Below are 18,814 nucleotides of genomic sequence, written 5' to 3'. Positions count from 1 at the left end.
TCTGAACTGGCGGTGACCGACCAGGAGAGAGACCTCGGGGTTGTGGTGGACAGCACGATGAAAATGTCGACCCAGTGTGCGGCAGCTGTGAAAAAGGCAAATTCCATGCTAGCAATAATTAGGAAAGGTATTGAAAATAAAACAGCTGATATCATAATGCCGTTGTATAAATCCATGGTGCGACCGCATTTGGAATACTGTGTACAGTTCTGGTCGCCTCATCTCAGAAAGGATATTATAGAGTTGGAAAAGGTTCAGAAGAGGGCAACCAGAATGATCAAGGGGATGGAGCGACTCCCTTACGAGGAAAGGTTGCAGCATTTGGGGCTTTTTAGTTTAGAGAAAAGGCGGGTCAGAGGAGACATGATAGAAGTGTATAAAATTATGCATGGCATTGAGAAAGTGGATAGAGAAAAGTTCTTCTCCCTCTCTCATAATACTAGAACTCGTAGACATTCAAAGAAGCTGAATGTTGGAAGATTCAGGACAGACAAAAGGAAGTACTTCTTTACTCAGCGCATAGTTAAACTATGGAATTTGCTTCCACAAGATGCAGTAATGGCCGCCAGCTTGGATGGCTTTAAAAGAAGATTAGACAAATTCATGGAGGACAGGGCTATCAATGGCTACTAGCCATGATGGCTGTGCTCTGCCACCCTAGTCAGAGGCAGCATGCTTCTGAAAACCAGTTGCCGGAAGCCTCAGGAGGGGAGAGTGTTCTTGCACTCGGGTCCTGCTTGCGGGCTTCCCCCAGGCACCTGGTTGGCCACTGTGAGAACAGGATGCTGGACTAGATGGGCCACTGGCCTGATCCAGCAGGCTCTTCTTATGTTCTTATGTTCTTACTGGTGTCTCCAATGTCAGTTGGGCAATGAACCAACTCTGGGTTTTAGTCTGAACTTTCAAAGACTTGGACAGCTCCTTGAAAGTTTAGACTAAAACCCAAAGAAGATTCACTGCCCCGCTGACACCAGAGCCACAAGCCTCCACTGTTGACTACACATGCAAGGATATGCACAAATAGTTTAGGCTTCCTTGTATAAACTGGCCCTCCTTTCTCAGCTGTAACTTGTCTGTAATTACAGCAGCTTACTTTGATTGTAGTTTCTGCTGCTAAATGCTATGCAAAATTGGATGTGTGTGAAACAAAAGGCGAGACAGCAAAAATCAAAGCCATTCATTATTAAATCAGTGGTCAGCAGCTGGGATGTTCATAACAATGGTTTAACATGCCCATTCCCGGAAGGAGCATTACAAAGAGATTTTAACAAAAGATCAAAACAAGTGCAATTTAAAACTGGTCAATGACTTTTTCCACAGGAACAATATGACATCCTCTACAGTAACCTGCTTACTTGTGTCATTTCCGCCACTAGTCCCTATTTAAGAAAAAGACGGGGATGTGTTCTATCATATTTTTCACATATAAAATATTTCATACAGTTATTGTCTTGTACATTATTATTATTATTTTATTAGATTTCTAAACCGCCCTATAGCTTTCTAGCTCTCAGGGCGGTGTACAAAAGGTAAAAACAGATTAAAACAGTTTTAAAACAGTTTGCTTTATTGTCAGCCTTTTTTCCTTTTTCTTTAAAGTTGGGGTCAAACTGGATGCTCAGTCACATCAATGTTTTCCCTGAGTTTTTGTTGTTGTTTTACCCAAAGTAGCTGCAGTAAGCTGTAAAAGGCTCAGAAGCATTAATGGTTGGATAAAGGCCTCAAATTGTCTCTAAAAACTCAAACATAATGATAATCCATGGCTTAGTGCTATGTGCACGAGACAAAAAAAAATGCCTGACTGAAGTTTTGGGATTCTGCCCTCCCTTCTTTTTTATTGAGTAGAAGGGAGAAGGACTTTGCCAGCATTGTTTCACTTCCTTTGCATATGAACCAGAAACTCTGGTTTATCACAAACTCTGGTCAGTTTCCCAATAAATCATGGGTTAATGAAGCAGACTTGTTTAATTTAACCAGAGTTTGTGATAAACTATGATCGCTGGTTTGCATACAACAAGCTGAGATAAGGAGAAACTGAAATTAAATACCGACTTGCTCAAAAAATTCTTGGAGTTTTTCCCAGGCTCAGTCCCCATGCAATCTGCATTCTGGGCCTGGATCTCAAGGGCTCTTCCACTGGGCATTGCTCAGATTTTATTATTTGAAAAACTGTCAACTCTACATTTTCACCATAGAATACACAACATAGGTTATGCAGGTCAGTTTGAACACTGCTAATGGGAACATGATGACTGAGAAAAGACAAATAGCAACAAAATATTACATTTAAAGGGAAATGGCTACCACTGATGTAGCACTAAATAGGTAAAAACAGAAAGTGTACATTAGACACAATCTCCAAGCTAACTTGCTTGTTGTTGTTGTTGTTGTTATGAGCCTTCAAGTCGACTACGACTTATGGCGACCCTATGAATCAGCGACCTCCAAGAGCATCTGTCATGAACCACCCTGTTCAGATCTTGTAGGTTCAGGTCTGTGGCTTCCTTTATCGAATCAATCATCTCTTGTTTGGCCTTCCTCTTTTTCTACTCCCTTCTGTTTTCTCCAGCATTATTATATTTTTTAATGAATCATGTCTTCTCATTATGTGTCCAAAGTATGATAACCTCAGTACTGTGCAAATATAGCTGGTGATTTTTAAAATCTCTTTAAAATAAAGTGGCAAGAATGTGCTTTCTTATAGCTGATCTTTTCTAGGCTCGCTTGGAAGAAAAGTAGGAAATATATTGAACAAACAACAACAACAGTATTAAGTGGCCTGCCCACTTTTACTAAATGTATCCATTGCTTTTTAGTTCAACATTTCTTCTTATGAATTCTGGACATTATGAATTTTTCCATTTTTTCTTTGCATACCGTGCAGTTGCTGCACAATCCCTTTTCACTGCTGCCAGGATAACTCATTTCAAACCTGGTAACACTTTAGGGATGTTGATTTCTTACTAGGATATCACTGCTGCTGCCTAAGAAAACTACACTGAGTCTTGGTGAACACCATGTTCTATGCACTCATCCTGTGTGACATCACAAGGGATCAAAATAGACAAAATGCCAATCACACAATTAGAAATTCCATGATTGGTAAATTGCAGGGATGGGGCATCTCGAGAGAGACTCTGGGATGGGGTTGCTTTAAGTCCCAGTCCCCTGTTCTTTCTATTTGCTTTAGGAAAAAAGCTCCCACTGGGAGCATCATATTTCAAAAGAATGTAAGAGAAATGTGGAAGTATCATTGCTTAAATTTAGAAGTTCATATTGCTTAGTAAAATAACACTGGAAAAACTCAAGCTATCCGGATCAACAAACCTTAAATAGTTCACCTGAAGTGAATTTTGTGTTAAATGTGACATGAGTGAACACACTGTTAATGGAAAAAAAGAAACAGCATATGGATGGTCAGTCATATTACTTACCCACTCATAACAGAGAATCCAACAGCCCCGAGCAATTCCCATCAATACGTTTAAGGTACGACAGGGGCTCCCTGCAATCACATGGCTTGTATTTTCACACACTTCATCTGAAAATAGAAAGCCTCCCAGCTTCTTCACCACCTGAACAATGGCATTCTGCTTCCTTTAAAGAGAGACGGAGAGAAGACCATGGTATTAGTTTAATGGGTTTTTAATTACAAAATGCATGTAATTGCATAATCATAACCAATGAAATAGATCAATAGAGATAAGCTGGTCATAACTCAGGCTGCAATCCTAAACACAAGGGAGTAAGATTTTGGGACTTCTGTAAACATACAGAAGATTGCATTGTCAGTCACATTTCTCCACTTTTTCTTCATGCAACAAATTATTATTATTATTATTATTATTATTATTATTATTATTATTATTATTATTATTATTATTATTATTATCATCTTTATTTATACCCCACCATTTTCCCAAAACTGGAACTCATGGCGGCTTCCAGATAAAAAATACATATAATTAAAAACATACAAAGTCTACATTAAAATAAGATTAAACTATTTCCAATATTAAAACCATACACACATATAGCTAAAAGAGTTCAGACTAGTTTAAAAATGATATAATAGACATTAGCAATGCAGCACCCTTCACGCCCTATCCTTAGCCTTCAACTCCAAAGGCTTGTTGGAATAGGAAGGTCTTTGCTTGTCGGCAGAAGGACTGCAAAGAGGGGGTCATTCTTATCTCCTTAGGAAGGGAATTCCAAAGCCTAGGGGCAGCCACCGAGAAGGCCCTCTCATGCGTCCCCACTAGTCATACTTGAGAAGATGTGGGTATTGAGAGAAGGGCCTCTCCTGAGGATCTCAGGGCCCGGGCAGGCTCATACAGGGAGATACGGTCTGATAAATAGCCTGGATCTAAGCCGTATAGGGCTTTATAGGTCATCACCAGCACTTTGAATTGTGTCCAGAAACAGACTGATTGTATTTGCAAACACATCTCCCCCAGGCAAAGCATTTGAGAAAATATCCCAAAATGTAATGCAAAGTGTGAGTTCGTCAGATGCTCTTTGCTGTGGAGAAGTCTAGCTAGACATCCATAAATATCACATGACAGCTACACTCAATCTTTTAATATTTGTAGCATCCTTTGGAAAATAATATTTCTTGCACAGTTCCTTTTACACAAAAAAAATAGCTGAAACAGATTTTTAATGTTAAGGTGTGTTTTAAAAACAGCTAGAAAGTATGCAAAACTAAAGCAAACTGTAGAGCCCAAGTTAGACTTCATGTCTTCTCATCTTGATCTTTGTAATCACTGCATGCTACAAATAGAAGCTTTTAATAGTAGTTTTACCAGTTCTAGCTTGATGTTGTCAACTCTATTATTACTACTATAGTCAATCAAATGTTGCCATTTAAGTTACATAGCTGAAATACTAGTTCTATCATGCAGGTGTGATCCAATGAAGAGTAAATACATGGGGGGTGGACAGAAGGGACAAGTGCCCTCAACTTGTAGAGGACAACTTTGTGAAAAGGGGGGCTTCCTGTATCCATGGAGGCTCTTCACACATTTTGGAACCCTCATTTTTCAGTGTCCTATAATGCGTGAGGAGCTTCCACAGATACCAGAAGCTTTACTGTTCACAGAGTTGCCCTCCATAAGTTGATGGTGATGGGAATAATGATGAAGGCAGAGAGGAGCTAGCAAGTTCATCACCACTGCCCTCCCCATGTTTACTCTGCACTGGATCATAACACCCGCCTAGGACAGTCGCTCAGTGGTAGAGCATCTGCTTTGCATGCAGAAGGTCCCATGTTCAATCCCTGGGATCTCCAGGAAGAGCTGGGAGAGAACCCAGCCTAAAACCCGGAGAGCTGCTACCAGTCAGTGTAGATAACACTGAGCTAGCTGAACCAATGGTCTGACTCAGTATAAGCAGCATCCTATATTCCTATGTACAATCTATTTCATGTACGGTCTAAAAAGAGGTGTTATTCAATATGCCAGGTGATGTAGCCAAACATGTGTGTTCAAGATACATGCCAGAAGGAATGTCATCAAAATATCTAGTACTTACTCAGAGGACATGTTTGTCATGACTAATGTTCTTGATGGCTAAAGATTTAAGGAAGGAAAGGGGGGGGGAAAGAAAGTTAAACAAGTATAAACATTTCCCTCCACAGAGTTGTGGGGAGTTCAGCTTTCCATTGAAGGTATTAACCATATGAACATTAAAGTTTTCACCTACCAGTTTATAGGTACAATAGACAAAGGCTACACCAGGAATATCTAGTAAAACTAGACTTCATCTCGTGTTGTGATTGCACAGGCTTCTGTTGGGGAAAAGACTGAGCACTGGAGCATGCTCAAACAAGTTCTTGATTTTCTAAACAAAGTAATCCAACTTGTGACCATTAAGTGGAAACATGGTATCTTACACAGAGTGGAGGAAGTTCACACATCTCCCCTCCTACCTTGGAAGGACCCATGAGGCAGTTTCAGGATCATGCCGTCTAGCTCCACCTTCCTGCTGTCGCAGTACCCACCGGTCATGCCCTGCCAGCTATGCGTTTGGAGGCCAGGGCTTAATATACATGTGTGGGGTTTATTCACAAGCAGAGGAATTGTGACTGGTCCAGGAGTCCCTGTTGTGTAGGCCAGCAGGGGGCACAGCCAGTGTATGCACTGATGGTGGGAGAGATGTGTTGGCCAGCTTCAACCACATGGCCCTCTCATGTGTGCTTTCATTTAAAAATAAATAAATTGTATTCATAATTCATTGTTTACCATAATAAAGGTCTTTCAAGTACCACATTCCCATAATTTATGTTCTGGTAGTTTACAAAACATAACCACCCCTGAGCAAATTCTATTTATTGATTATTTATTATATCCTGCCCTTTCTCCAGTAGGAGCCCAGGGCGACAGACAAAAGCACTAAAAACACTTTAAAACGTCATAAAAATAGTATATAATATAAAAATGTATTAAAACAAAACTATTAAAAACATATTAAAACAAAACATTTTTTAAAAAAGATTTAAAAATCTCTTTTTCAAAAATGTTGAAAAATATATTAAAAAGCAATTGCAACACAGACGCAAACTGGGATAAGGTCTCAACTTAAAAGGCTGGTTGAAAGAGGAAGGTCTTCAGTAGGCGCCAAGAGGTAAGGGAGGGAATTCCAAAGTGTAGGTGCTACTACACTAAAGGACCATTTCCTATGTTGTGTGGAACAGACCTCCTGATAAGATGAAATCTGCAGGAAGCCTCACCTGCAGAGCACAGTGATCTACTCGGTATATAAGGAATAAGACGGTCTTTCAGGTATCCTGGTCCCAAGCTGTATAGGGATTTGTATACCAAAACTAGAACCTTGAACTTAGCCTGGTAGCTTATAGGTAGTCAGTGCAATTGTTTCAGCAGTGGGGTGACATGTTGGCGATACCCTGCCCCAGTGAGCAGTCTTGCCGTTGCATTTTGCATCAGCTGCAGCTTCTGGATCAATCTCAAGGGTAGCCCCATATAGAGTGCATTAAAGTAGTATAGCCTGGAGGTTATCAATGCATAGACAACAGTGGTCAGGCTATCCTGGTCCAGAAACAGGCACAGCTGTCTTACTAGCCAAAGCTGGTAAAAGGCACTCCTACCCACTGGTCACTTGGGCCTCTAGTGATAAAGATGGAACCAGGAGCACCCCCAGACAATGGACCTTCTCTTTCAAAGGGAGTACGACCCCATCAAAAGCAGGCAACTGACCAATGATCCGAAATCGGGAAGCACCAACCCACATCGTCTCCATCTTGCTAGGATTCAGACTCAGTTTATTGGTCCTCATCCATGCCACCACCTAGTCCAGGCACTGGTCCAGGGCTTGCACAGCCTCTCCCAGTTCAGATGTTCCCAAGAAACAGAGCTGGGTATCATCAGTGTACTGTTGACACCTCACCCCAAATCTCCTGATGACCATTACCAAGGGCTTCATATAGATGTTAAACAGCATGGGGGACAAGATGGTACCTTGCAGCACCCTATGGCACAACTGCCAGGGGGTTGAAAGATAATAATCTAATGTTATTCTCTGAAAATGACCTAGGAAATAGGATTGGAACCACTCTAAAACAGTGCCTCCAATACCCATCTCACCAAGTCGGCCTAGAAGGATGCCATGGTCAATGGTATCAAAAGCTGACAAGAGATCAAATAAGAATAGCCAGGTTGCACTCCCCCTGTTTTTCTCCCGATAAAGGTCATCCATCAGGGCAACCAAGGCTGATTCAGTCCACAACCAGGCCTGAACTCAGACTGGAATGGGTCAAGACAATGTTTCATCCAAGAAAACTTGCAACTGCTGCACCACAACCCTCTTAATCACCTTCCTTAAAAAGAAATATTTGTGACTAGGTGGTAGTTGTTGCAAACCAATGGGTCCAGGGTGGGCTTTTTCAGGAGTGGTCAAATCACCACCTCTTTCAGGGAGGCTAGAACCACTCCCTGCTGCAACAATCTGTTGACCACACCCTGGATCCACTCGGTTAACCCCCCCCCGGGAAGCTTTAATAAGCCAAGAAGGGCAATGGTCAAGAGGACACGTTGCTGCCACATCGTCGCAAGCACCTTGTCTGCATCACCAGGTCGCATCAACTCAAACTGATCCCAAGAAGTTGTAGCAGACGTTTCACTGGACACCTCACTGGGGACTACAGTAGATGTAGATAAGGCATCGAGATTGTTACAGAGGTGAGCAACTTAACCCTCAAAGTGCCTTGTAAACAATTCAGTGGGCCTCAGAAGGGTCTAAAACTCCATTTCCTGGAGTTGATGTCAAGAGACCCCTGACAATATGGAAAAGCTCCACTGGACGGCTGTTTGAGGAGGTGATGGTGGCAGAGAAGTGGGCCTTCTTTGCCATCCTCACCGCTGCACAGTAGGCACAGTTATGTTTTACTTGTGCCTGATCAGTCTCACAGCACGTCTTTCGCCACTTGCACTCTAGCCATTGTCCAGCCTGTTTCATTACCCTTATCTCACTGGTGTACCAAGGTGCAAACCAGGCTCCACAATGCCGGAGAGGGCACTCAGGGGCAACCGTGTCAAGAGCCCGATGTGCTGCGCTGTTCCACAGCATGACAAGGGCTTCAGCAGGGTCACCTGCTCTATTTACTAGGAACTCCCCCAGGGCATTGAGGAATCCAGCGGATTCCATTAGTCTCCAGGGGCAGACCATCTTAATCTGCCCATCACTCCTGCAGGGGAGGATTGGACTCATGCCTAAACTTTGCATTATAAAAGCTTCAATTTCCCTTATAAACCAAGTCAGTCAGCATATCAATTTCTGCCAGATCATGTCCCTTCAATATATAGATGGGACTTGAGAGTTTTTTCCATTTCCATTTCCATTATTCTAGCTGCTATCCGCTGCACTTTTACTAGGAACTTTTGTTAAGCAGAAATATCCTCTTCAATCCAATTAAAGGAAGATGAACACTGGGGAGAGTTACCCCTATCACTAATTATTATATTATTCACTAATAGGCAAAAAACCCTGCAGTTTAAGAATGTACCTATAGCCAACAGATATTTCTATCAAACTTAATAAAAACACAAAAGGTATGTCCTGCAGCAAAGGCAAAAATATATATGGAAAAGGACAAAATTAAATGTGATTTAACAGGTATAAATGGGTAATGAAAATCGTTTTCTACTTCGAGTTGCTTGTGGGGTTTAAACAAATGTTTGTTTCCTTTTGTGTCAAGAGGCTTTTTCCCAAAATAAAGTGGCTTGAAAAATTCTGTTTTGAGTAGTGTTAATTAATTTCTGCATTCACTTCAATGTGGTTATGCCCTCTTGTGTTCCAGGTCTTTTTCTGTCCTTAATGTCATGTTATATATTTTGAAATGGATCTTTGTTTTTTTAGCTATAAAGGACGTGAAGATCTAATCAAAGTTCAGATCTTTTAATTATAACATTGAAACAAATGGGAGTCTTAATCAGGATAGCACTCAGATTTAGTTTTAGTTAAGGGCCAATTCACCCTGTCAGTTTTGGCTATGAAGCTGTCTGAACATGTACTATAGCCAAGGTGTACAAAGGGACACCTTGTGCTTCAGCTACAATCTGATCATAATGGTGTGGGAGTGGGATCTAGGCAAACTTACATATGTATTCACTAATAGGCAAAAAACCTTGCGGTTTAAGAATGTACCTATAGCCCACAGATATTTCTACCAAACTTTAAAAAGCAGGGAAATTGGGCAGCTATAGTGAATGCACCAGGGGAGGAGACCTGACCTCCTCTCTGAGATACTGGACTGCCCTACAAATTTGTCAAAATGTGAACACAATTTGGGTTGGACTTTCACAGTCCAATGCACTTCCTGTGTAGCTTGGAAGAATTTGGTAACGTGCCTCTGAGCATATGGTGAGTGGTGGTAACACCTGCCATCTCCAGAGACGGAGAATTATATTTTTGTATGTTTGTTGGCGTTCTTCTTACTTTGCTTCTTTCCTGTGTTACTAATGTTTCTACAGAGAATCTAGACCAGAAAATTTTATTTCTCTCATTATTCATCCTAGAAATCTGTGTCAAATTTATTTTTATTAATTTCAAATCCTTTTTATTGGTTAGTGTCATATGATGATGACAGCCTTTTGTGTTTCAAATTGGAGGTTATGTTCTATTTCTATTTTGGGTGCATTAACAGTTGAATCTGAAACTGCAGTTTGATGTAAAATCAAACTGATTACAGTATGTTGCTACTTAAGCAATGACTCTAGCTGCTGGAAAAAAGAGGATGCATGTTTTCAGCCTGCTATGTTTAAATCACTTCATTTAAGGCAAGGTGGGCATGGTCAATTAAAAACATAGAGCACACCTAGCATTTTGCTAGAAAGTGTCATGGCCCCGTCAGAGGACTCATCAGACGAGGATGACTCAGGAGTAACAGCAGCAGACCCAGAAGCAGCAGACCCAGAAGGAGAAATGGAGGACACTGCTGAGAACCCAGCTCCTTCTCCCCCTCAGCTGCAGAGCACCCCAGACACAGCTGAAGCCCTTCAGCCAGACGCAGTCAGTGAACAGGATACTCCCCCCTCACCTGCAGAACATAGACAACAGAAGGTCAGGCAGAAGAGGGGCAGGCCTGTCCACTTAAGGCCAAAACGCTGATGGCTCACACCTGCTGACAAACCTGCTCCTTAAATGTCAAACCTTGGCTTCAGCTTGTTGCTGACTACAACGTCAGGCGTGACCACTGTGTGTCTTCCTATCCCCTGAACCTTGACTTGGACTGATCTCTCGGCAAACTAGACCCGGACCTTCACTGACGTCTCTTCTGGATTTCTGGCTTGGCACGTAAGCTTTGAACGGCCTCTGCCCTTATCTTGCTTCCTCCTTGCTAGCCTGGCAGATTTATAGCCAAGCTGCCAGCTGAGGACTTACGGCCTGGCAATTACCAAGGAATCTCCAGCCCTGCCTGCACCCCCACCAACACTGCTGTCTCAGTGAAGAGCTGACAGAATGTATTTCACCTCCCACTGTTTTATCTTGGGCAAACTGAAACACTCCTCATGTCCACTGGAGAGTGTTCTGCAGAACAGTCAGTGCCATTATTCCACAATTATTTTTGGAGATTTGTTTTAGTATAAATTTTAAAACGTATTGCTGTACTTCACATATTCACAGAAGTAGAAACAAAAGAAAATGATTTCCTATAGGAAACTTCACTAAAATAGCAAAGTAAATCAGACATATTTAAAGTGACTATCTGAACTATATCAACTGTCTTAATAATGTTGCTTCCTCCCTGCTAAAACAAGATCAGCACAGCACATGTCTTGTTTCTATTATTTGGGCTGATTGCAGGTGTTGCCACCACTCACAATATGCTGAGGCACATGTTACCAAATTCCTTCACATGTTGCAGAGCATATCTAGAGTGTAGTTAGGGAATTCTAGTGAGCTAGTGTAGAGATTCTTATGAAGCGCATTGCTTTTGATGTATCCATTACTTTAATAAAACAAGAGTTAATTGCACCTGTGTCTCAGCCTCGTGGATCCTGCTCTGAACGGGACAAATTTATACTGAACTTTGCTTATCAATAATCCAAGAAAACTTTCTTTCACACAGCACCATATCTCGAGCCATCTCAGTTCTGCAACAACAAATCCCACATCTCTTTCCCACCTTGTTCTAACAATTTAATATCTTTTACTTAGGTCCATCAATAATTTGTCCTTTTGATCCAATAAACCTTTCAACTTGTTATCTGATATGATCTCCCATGCTGTCATCTTCCTTACCTCTCACGTGTGCTTTCAGCATGGAATAGAGGTTATATGAATACCCCTACTATGAAAATAGTGTATGTTACATGGGTGCAGAACACGTTATATAGAATTTGGTGAAGAACAAGACGATTCTTGGATATTTGAGCAACTTTGGATCTAACCCATTATGATGTGTGATCAGGCAAGGCTTTCCCAAAGCTCTCCCCTTAACATACACTTCAGCTGCTCAGTCCCAAACACAAATTCAACCACAGGGAAATGATAGTATTCTTCCAAAGCTGTTCAGAGACGGTGCGGTGCTTATGGAATCTTTTTGCCCATGTCTCTGCTTGCTTGTGTGTTGAAAAATTAGTAAGCAAAGGCAATATTGAGGATATAGCCTTTAAATTGCTGACCATCTTATACTCAAGTTACACAAATATTAACAGCTATTTCAAAATTTGTTAAGTTTTAGAAGTCAGGAGTAAAGTAAATTTCATGTTAAATATTGAAGCAACTGTTGTTATATGCCTTCAAGTCGATTATGACTTGTGTCAACCCTATGAATCTTTTTTTGGATATATTCATAGGGTTTTCATGGTAAGAGGTATTCAGAGGTCATTTACCATTGTCTCCTCTAAGCCTATGGCACCTGGTATTCCCAGGCGGTCTCCAATCCAGGTACTAACCAGGCCTGACCCTGCTTAGCTTCTGAGATCAGATGAGATCAGGCATGTTTATTTATTACTTTTATATACCACCCCATAGCCGAAGCTCTCTGGGCGGTTTACAGCAATTAAAAACATTAAAAACAAATATACAAGTTTAATGTTCAGGGTAGTATGGCCATATGTGAAGCAACTATACCAACTGACTATAAGTGGGACCTGCAACAAAATGACCTAGGGTACTCTTCTTTACTGTTCAAGTCTGTTAGCCATACCCTCCTCCATAATACCTCATTGAATTCCCATTTCTTCCAGTTTTCCATCACCTCTTTCCTCAAAGTCAGTCAATATGTTGTGGCAACTGAGCATGCTGACTGGGCTGCTTTTTAACTAAAGATCCCTCCCCTCTTGTACGTGGGTGGTGCTGTTATGGCTACATAAGTGACACTGACTCTTGAACTTGGAAAATATATATAAGAGAAATAGAATACAAAAACTTATATAATTATTCATTTGTGCCTTGCCTTTAAAAATAAAATATTTCTAAGGCAGCTTACCATGCAGACAATTAAAAAGAACATTATAAAATACATCAGGGCAGAAAGTTTTTCAAACAATGTAAGAGTCATTAATCATCACTCATCCTAATAACAAACTCAGGTCGTTGAGTGCCAAAGGGATTGGAGCCAAAATGGGGCCACTGAGGATCAAGAAAAGTATCAACATGCAAGAGAACGAGGAAGTACAGTTATTTTTTAAAAGTTAGGAAGTAACCCTTCCCTCAAAAAAACAACAACCCCACAGCTCAGTGAGGACAAGTATATGCCATGGGCATGGAATGTTAAATTGGAAAACAGAAAACCAGAGAGGCGGAGAAGAGTAGAATGTCTTGCTTAGATGGAATGGGCTGGCAGGTACCCTGAACAGGACCATTTCTGTTAGGATGCAGGATACACTGTTACATGGCTCGCTAATAAAGCTCAATAATAAAAAGCCTTGCTGTATTTATTATTATATGATCATATATTATTATGTGATTTATTATTATATGATTTATTATCTGTCCGGATGATCCCAGGGTGGGTAACAGTACAAATATTAAAAACAGTTTAAAACACATTATGTTCACAATATTATTAATATTTATCATAATCATCCCCCTCGGTTGAAACTCACTGGGGGGGGGGAAGACAGGTACAATACTGCTGTCTCTCTTTTTTCCCCTTAACGAAGCAAATATCAGATGGATGAGTGGTGGTGATGATTTAAATTAAAAATACTGAGCATAGGGAAAATGGGGGGGGGGAACGATTCCTCCAGAGCTGCAGCCCTGATATGCACTTCCAATATACACTGGATTGGGTCAAGAGTCTTGATATTCTGACTAGGTGGACTCACCTTTTTGGTTCTCCCGGTACTCTTTAATTTCCCACAAGTCTCATTCATTTGGTCACACAAAAGGTCACAAGAACCATCTTTGACATCACCCATGGAAAGTTTGTCACCACCTAGAAATCAAGTTCATTCAAAACAGGAGTAAATAATTTGGAACAGGAATAAAGTTAGATACAGTATGGCACAAAAGGCTTCCATAAAAACGTATTTTTTGCAGAATGACCTTTTTAAAAAATGTGATTGATATGCTGTTTCCAACTAGGTGGAGAGGTCTGTCCAACTAATTTGCTTTATGCACTGGATCTTCCAAAAAAATTTGCTTCCCCCGCCCCAATATTACATAAAATCTTTTCATCTCTGAACTAAGCAATTGCTTTCTAAGAATATATTTTTATAAAAATGTTGCCATGAAGCTCACTGGGTGACCCTGGGCCAGTCACTGCCTCTCAGCCCAACCTATCTCACCAGGTTCTTGTGAGAATAAAATGGAGAGGAGCACCACATATAGTATCTTGAGCTTCCTTGGAGGAAAGGCAGGATATAAACGCAATTAAAAAGTACATATCGATGCCACTGAAGACTCCTTCAAGATGTTCTAGTTTCTTATCCAACTTAATCTGTGACTTTTATAGGCAGCATTATAGGACAGGATATGTACCAAACCTTAATTTTGCTAAATTTTTACCATACAAGTTTGCACTGCCAAAGAGACAAGTCCCTTTTAAACAAAACTCCAGGTTCATATACTGTACTGTGTTCCTTATGTATTATTTGGATTCTTGCCATGCTATTTATTGCTTAGACATCTAGCTTAATTTTTAGCCTTGCTGATTATGCATATACATGCACTCTTTTGCCTGCTAATTCAGATGTTAAAATGTTTGAAATGTTTATGATTCCATAATCAGGCATTATAGAAACTCCCTGAACATACATTAAATGCATTTCCAGACATCTACAAATACATCACTAGGAGGCTGTTGTAACTCAACTTGGACAACCAGCAGCGAAAGCCTCTAGCTAGTACATCTCACTGTAAAAGTACTAAGTTTTTAAAAGCAACTTGTAATGCAGGGAAAATATATTTCATAATGGAACTAGGCTGACTCTTGTGTAGTACATATTCCTGTCCTGGGTGGAAAGGATTACTACAGACAACGCATTTCCTGTTGCTCCTTAGAAAAAGAGAGTCTTTCTATCTTTAGGTGAATTTCTTCATGAGATTGACAGATTTCTATTCTACACTTACATCTGATGAAGTGCACTCTAGCCCACAAATGCTTATGCCATAATTTATTTATCTTTAAGGTGCTAAAAGACTCCGCTAATTTTTCAAGTGGACCATTAGAAGTACACTGGCAGAGATCCAAATAGCTGCATAGTGAGCTTTAGCAGATGCGTGAGTGAGCATCCCTCCTGCCAAAGTTCCCTGTGTGAAGATCACTGGGTCCCAAGATCCTGGAAATCACAGCTCTTGTAAGACACCCTGGAGTTGCCAATCTTACCAGGGCTGGAAAATAACCAAAACCAATCCTGTAAAGCAGGTCATACTGCCACCACTCCTTCCATACATGGTGGGGTCAGATTTCCAAATCTTAAATTAAATGGACATCCTTAGGGTTCCAATGAGGCAAGAGCTAAATACCAAGCTCTCTGCTTCTTGAAGCCCGAAGCCAGACTATTCAGTAGCAGTTAGCCAGGCCAAAATGCTGATTTACTTCTCAAGGCTTACCTGAAAGAACACACACAGCAGTCAGTATGAGGTAGCTTTATTAAAAATTATGTGCATAAAAATAGCAGCACAAAAATCCTAAAACCAAGAATACCCATAAACCATAGGTATAAATCACCCATCATAATCCAAAGACAGTTGAGAATTGAACCATAAGATAAAAATAAAGAATAGACTAACTATCCCTAACTCTAATACATGCCAAGATAGGGTAGAATATCAGATACCTGACCCCACCAGGAACAGCAGAGCACATCACCTAAGTCCTAAGATGTAGCATCAAGGCAAGATGTGGGGCAACAGGACAAAATAAATGCTAACTTCTTATAAGGAAGGGCATAGCAACAGCTAAGGGATCTATCAATCTAATCAGGAGACTCCTGGTGATGCAATATTCTAGGGTCTTTTGTGGACATGTGCTCCCACAGGTAGCTCAGGCTGGTGATCTTGAGTACTAGCTCACACCAAATAATGCAGGTAACTTCTGTCATGAGATCATGTCTTAGTTAACGGGAATAGTCAGCTTGCAGAAGCAAGATATTACCCTCAATCCCACATGGCAAAGCCAAGTTTATAGGCCAAAGAAAATGGATTTCTTGACACACTGTACTGCATGAAACACGGCTTATAAAGTTGAGGCACCCCCCTCCAACTCCCAAGCAAATGAGCAACATTTAATGCAGTATAAAACGCTGCAATAAAGAGCAAACTGTTGAAGCCATGGCACATACACAGAAGTGTCTAGGTGTGTGCATAGGGTTCTTGGTAAACTAACCTATATGTGTCTTGAGCTAACACAGCCATGGAAAGATTGTGTTAAAAAAACTCTGACAAATTCTGCCAAACACGGCCCCTCCAAGAAATTTCTGACTTGTGTTGGAGATAACTTTCTCATACAGAAAGTGGAGGAAGCAACCAGAGGATCAACTATCCTGGACTTGATTCTAACCAATAGAGATGATTTGGTGGACGAAGTGGCAGTTACGGGAACTCTGGGGGAAAGTGACCACACCATACTTGAATTCTTGATTTTAACAGAAGCAAAAGCTGAGAGAAGCCATACGCGTACTCTGGACTTCAGGAAAGCCGATTTTAATAAACTCAGAACAATTGTAAGTACGGTTCCATGGCAAGCCACCCTAATGAGAAAAGGAGTCTATGATGGGTGGGAGTTTCTAAAAAACAAAATTCTAAAAGAGCAATGGCAAGCAATTCCAACAAGGAAAAAAGGGGGGAAACAGCAGAAGCCAATGTGGCTTCACAAAAAGCTTACAGATGACCTGAAAACAAAAAAGGACACATAAAAAGTGGAAAGAAGGCCAGGCCACAAGGAAGAGTACAGGCAGGTATCATGGAATTGCAGGGATGGAGTCAAGAAGGCTAAAGCTGAGAATGAGCTGAGGTTAGCGAGGGATGCTAAAAGCAACAAAAAAGCTTTCTTCAGGTACGTCCATAGTAAAAGACAAAGAAAGGAAATGATGGCACAGCTACTCAATGAGGATGGCTAGAGCTTGGAAAGGTTACTTTTTTGAACGACAACTCCCATCAGCCCAATCCAGTGGCCATGCTGGCTGGGGCTGATGGGAGTTGTCGTTCAAAAAAGTAACTTTTCCAAGCTCTGAAGATGGCAAAATGATAACAGATGACAAAGGCAGAAGTGCTCAATTCCTACTTTGGCTCAGTCTTCTCCCAAAAAAGGGTCTATGACCCTCCCAGGAAACATGAAGTAGAAGGGGCAGGATTGGAGCTTGAGATTGATAGACAAACGGTCAAGGAATAACTAATCACTTTGAATGTGTTCAAATTGGCAGGGCCTGATAAACTGCATCCTAGAGCATTGAAGGAACTGACTGAAGAACTCTCAGAACCACTGTCTATTATCTTTGCGAAATCATGGAGTACTGGTGAAGTGCCGGATTACTGGAGGAGAGATAATGTTTTCTCTATCTTCAAAAAAGAGGAACCAGGGAACTGCAGACCAGTCAGCCTAACATCAATTCCTGGAAAAACTCTGGAGCAGATTATAAAGCAATCAATCTGTTAGCACCTTGAAAACAATGAAGTGATTACTAGGAGCCAACATGGATTTATGAAGAACAGATCCTGCAAAACTAATCTTATCTCATTTTTTGATTGCATAACCTCCCTTGTAGACTGTCAGAATGCTGTGGACATAATATATCTCAATTTCAGCAAAGCTTTTGACAAAGTGCCCCATGATATTCTGATTAGCAAGCTAGCTAAATGTGGACTGGATGGAACAACTATCCGGTGGATCCACAGTAGGCTCCAGAATTGTACTCAGAGTGCTTATCAATGGTTCCTTCTCAAACTGGGCAGAAGTAACGAGTGGGGTACCACAGGGCTTGGTCCTGGGCCCAGTGCTCTTCAACATTTTTATTAATGACTTGGATGAGGAACTACAGAGCGTGCTTATCAAATTTGCAGATGATACAAAACTGGGGACATAGCTAATACTGTAGAAGACAGAAACAAAATTCAAAGGGACCTAACAGTGCGATGTGGCTGCAAAAAAGGCAAATGCTATATTAGGCTGCATTAACAGAAGTATAGTTTCCAAATCACGTGAAGTATTAGTTTCCCTCTATTCAGCACTAGTTAGGCCTCATCTTGAATTGCGTCCAGTTCTGGTCTCCGCATTTCAAGAAGGATGCAGACAAACTGGAACAGGTTCAGAAAAGGGCAACAAGGGACTTCCCGGAAGTGAGTGCTCAGCTGGTGACTGTCTCTGAGAGATCTCTGCCTCAGAGGAAGCTTTTTTCAGGTTAAAAGCCAGCCAGAGGAAACTTTGACTGGCTAAAATGTTCTCCAAGGTATAGGAGAACCGATCAGATTTTCCACAAGACTTCGTTGAGCTGTCGGCGGCTGGAATCGACCAGGAAATCCCTGAGATAAGAAGGCATGCCGATCAGCTGAAGACGGAATCAGGATTTCCATGCAAGCTGTACTGAAAAAAAGCGAAGCGTTTTTTTTTCTTCTTAAAAAAACGTCCTTAACCAGCGAGCCTACTTCTGTCTAAATCTTATCATTTGGCTTAAATTACTACAATAAAAGGGATTTGTTTACGAATCAGCAACTGAGAAACCTGGGTGAGTCATACTTTTTCTCTTTTAAATATAATTAAGGAAGAAAGAAAATGTAAACAACTTATATACTTTTTTTTACGACAAAAAGCTGGCCTGAATTTGGAGTTTTAAAGCTTAAAAACGGATGAGAGGTAATTATTATTTGATGGAAATATATTTTGGACTATTTTTCTCCTTGGACTATTTCT

At 40.9% G+C, this 18,814-nt stretch overlaps 1 protein-coding gene across 4 annotated transcripts in view; it reads right to left on the bottom strand.

Annotated features, from left to right (window-relative positions):
• MCPH1 (microcephalin 1) overlaps positions 1-18,814 on the bottom strand; it is a 176,847-nt gene that overhangs the window by 121,251 nt on the left and 36,782 nt on the right. For all 4 annotated transcript variants that reach the window (XM_061622909.1, XM_061622911.1, XM_061622910.1 and 1 more), the window contains exons 9-11: positions 13,791-13,900; positions 5,533-5,570; positions 3,435-3,597 (exon numbers count right to left, since the gene is read on the bottom strand). In XM_061622909.1, coding sequence (XP_061478893.1) covers positions 3,435-3,597; positions 5,533-5,570; positions 13,791-13,900 — 311 coding nt within the window. The remainder of the gene's footprint in view (positions 1-3,434; positions 3,598-5,532; positions 5,571-13,790; positions 13,901-18,814) is intronic.

Source organism: Rhineura floridana, chromosome 4 (assembly GCF_030035675.1).
Source record: "Rhineura floridana isolate rRhiFlo1 chromosome 4, rRhiFlo1.hap2, whole genome shotgun sequence".
NCBI lineage: Eukaryota > Metazoa > Chordata > Lepidosauria > Squamata > Rhineuridae > Rhineura > Rhineura floridana.
This window is presented reverse-complemented; position numbering and strand designations above follow the sequence as displayed.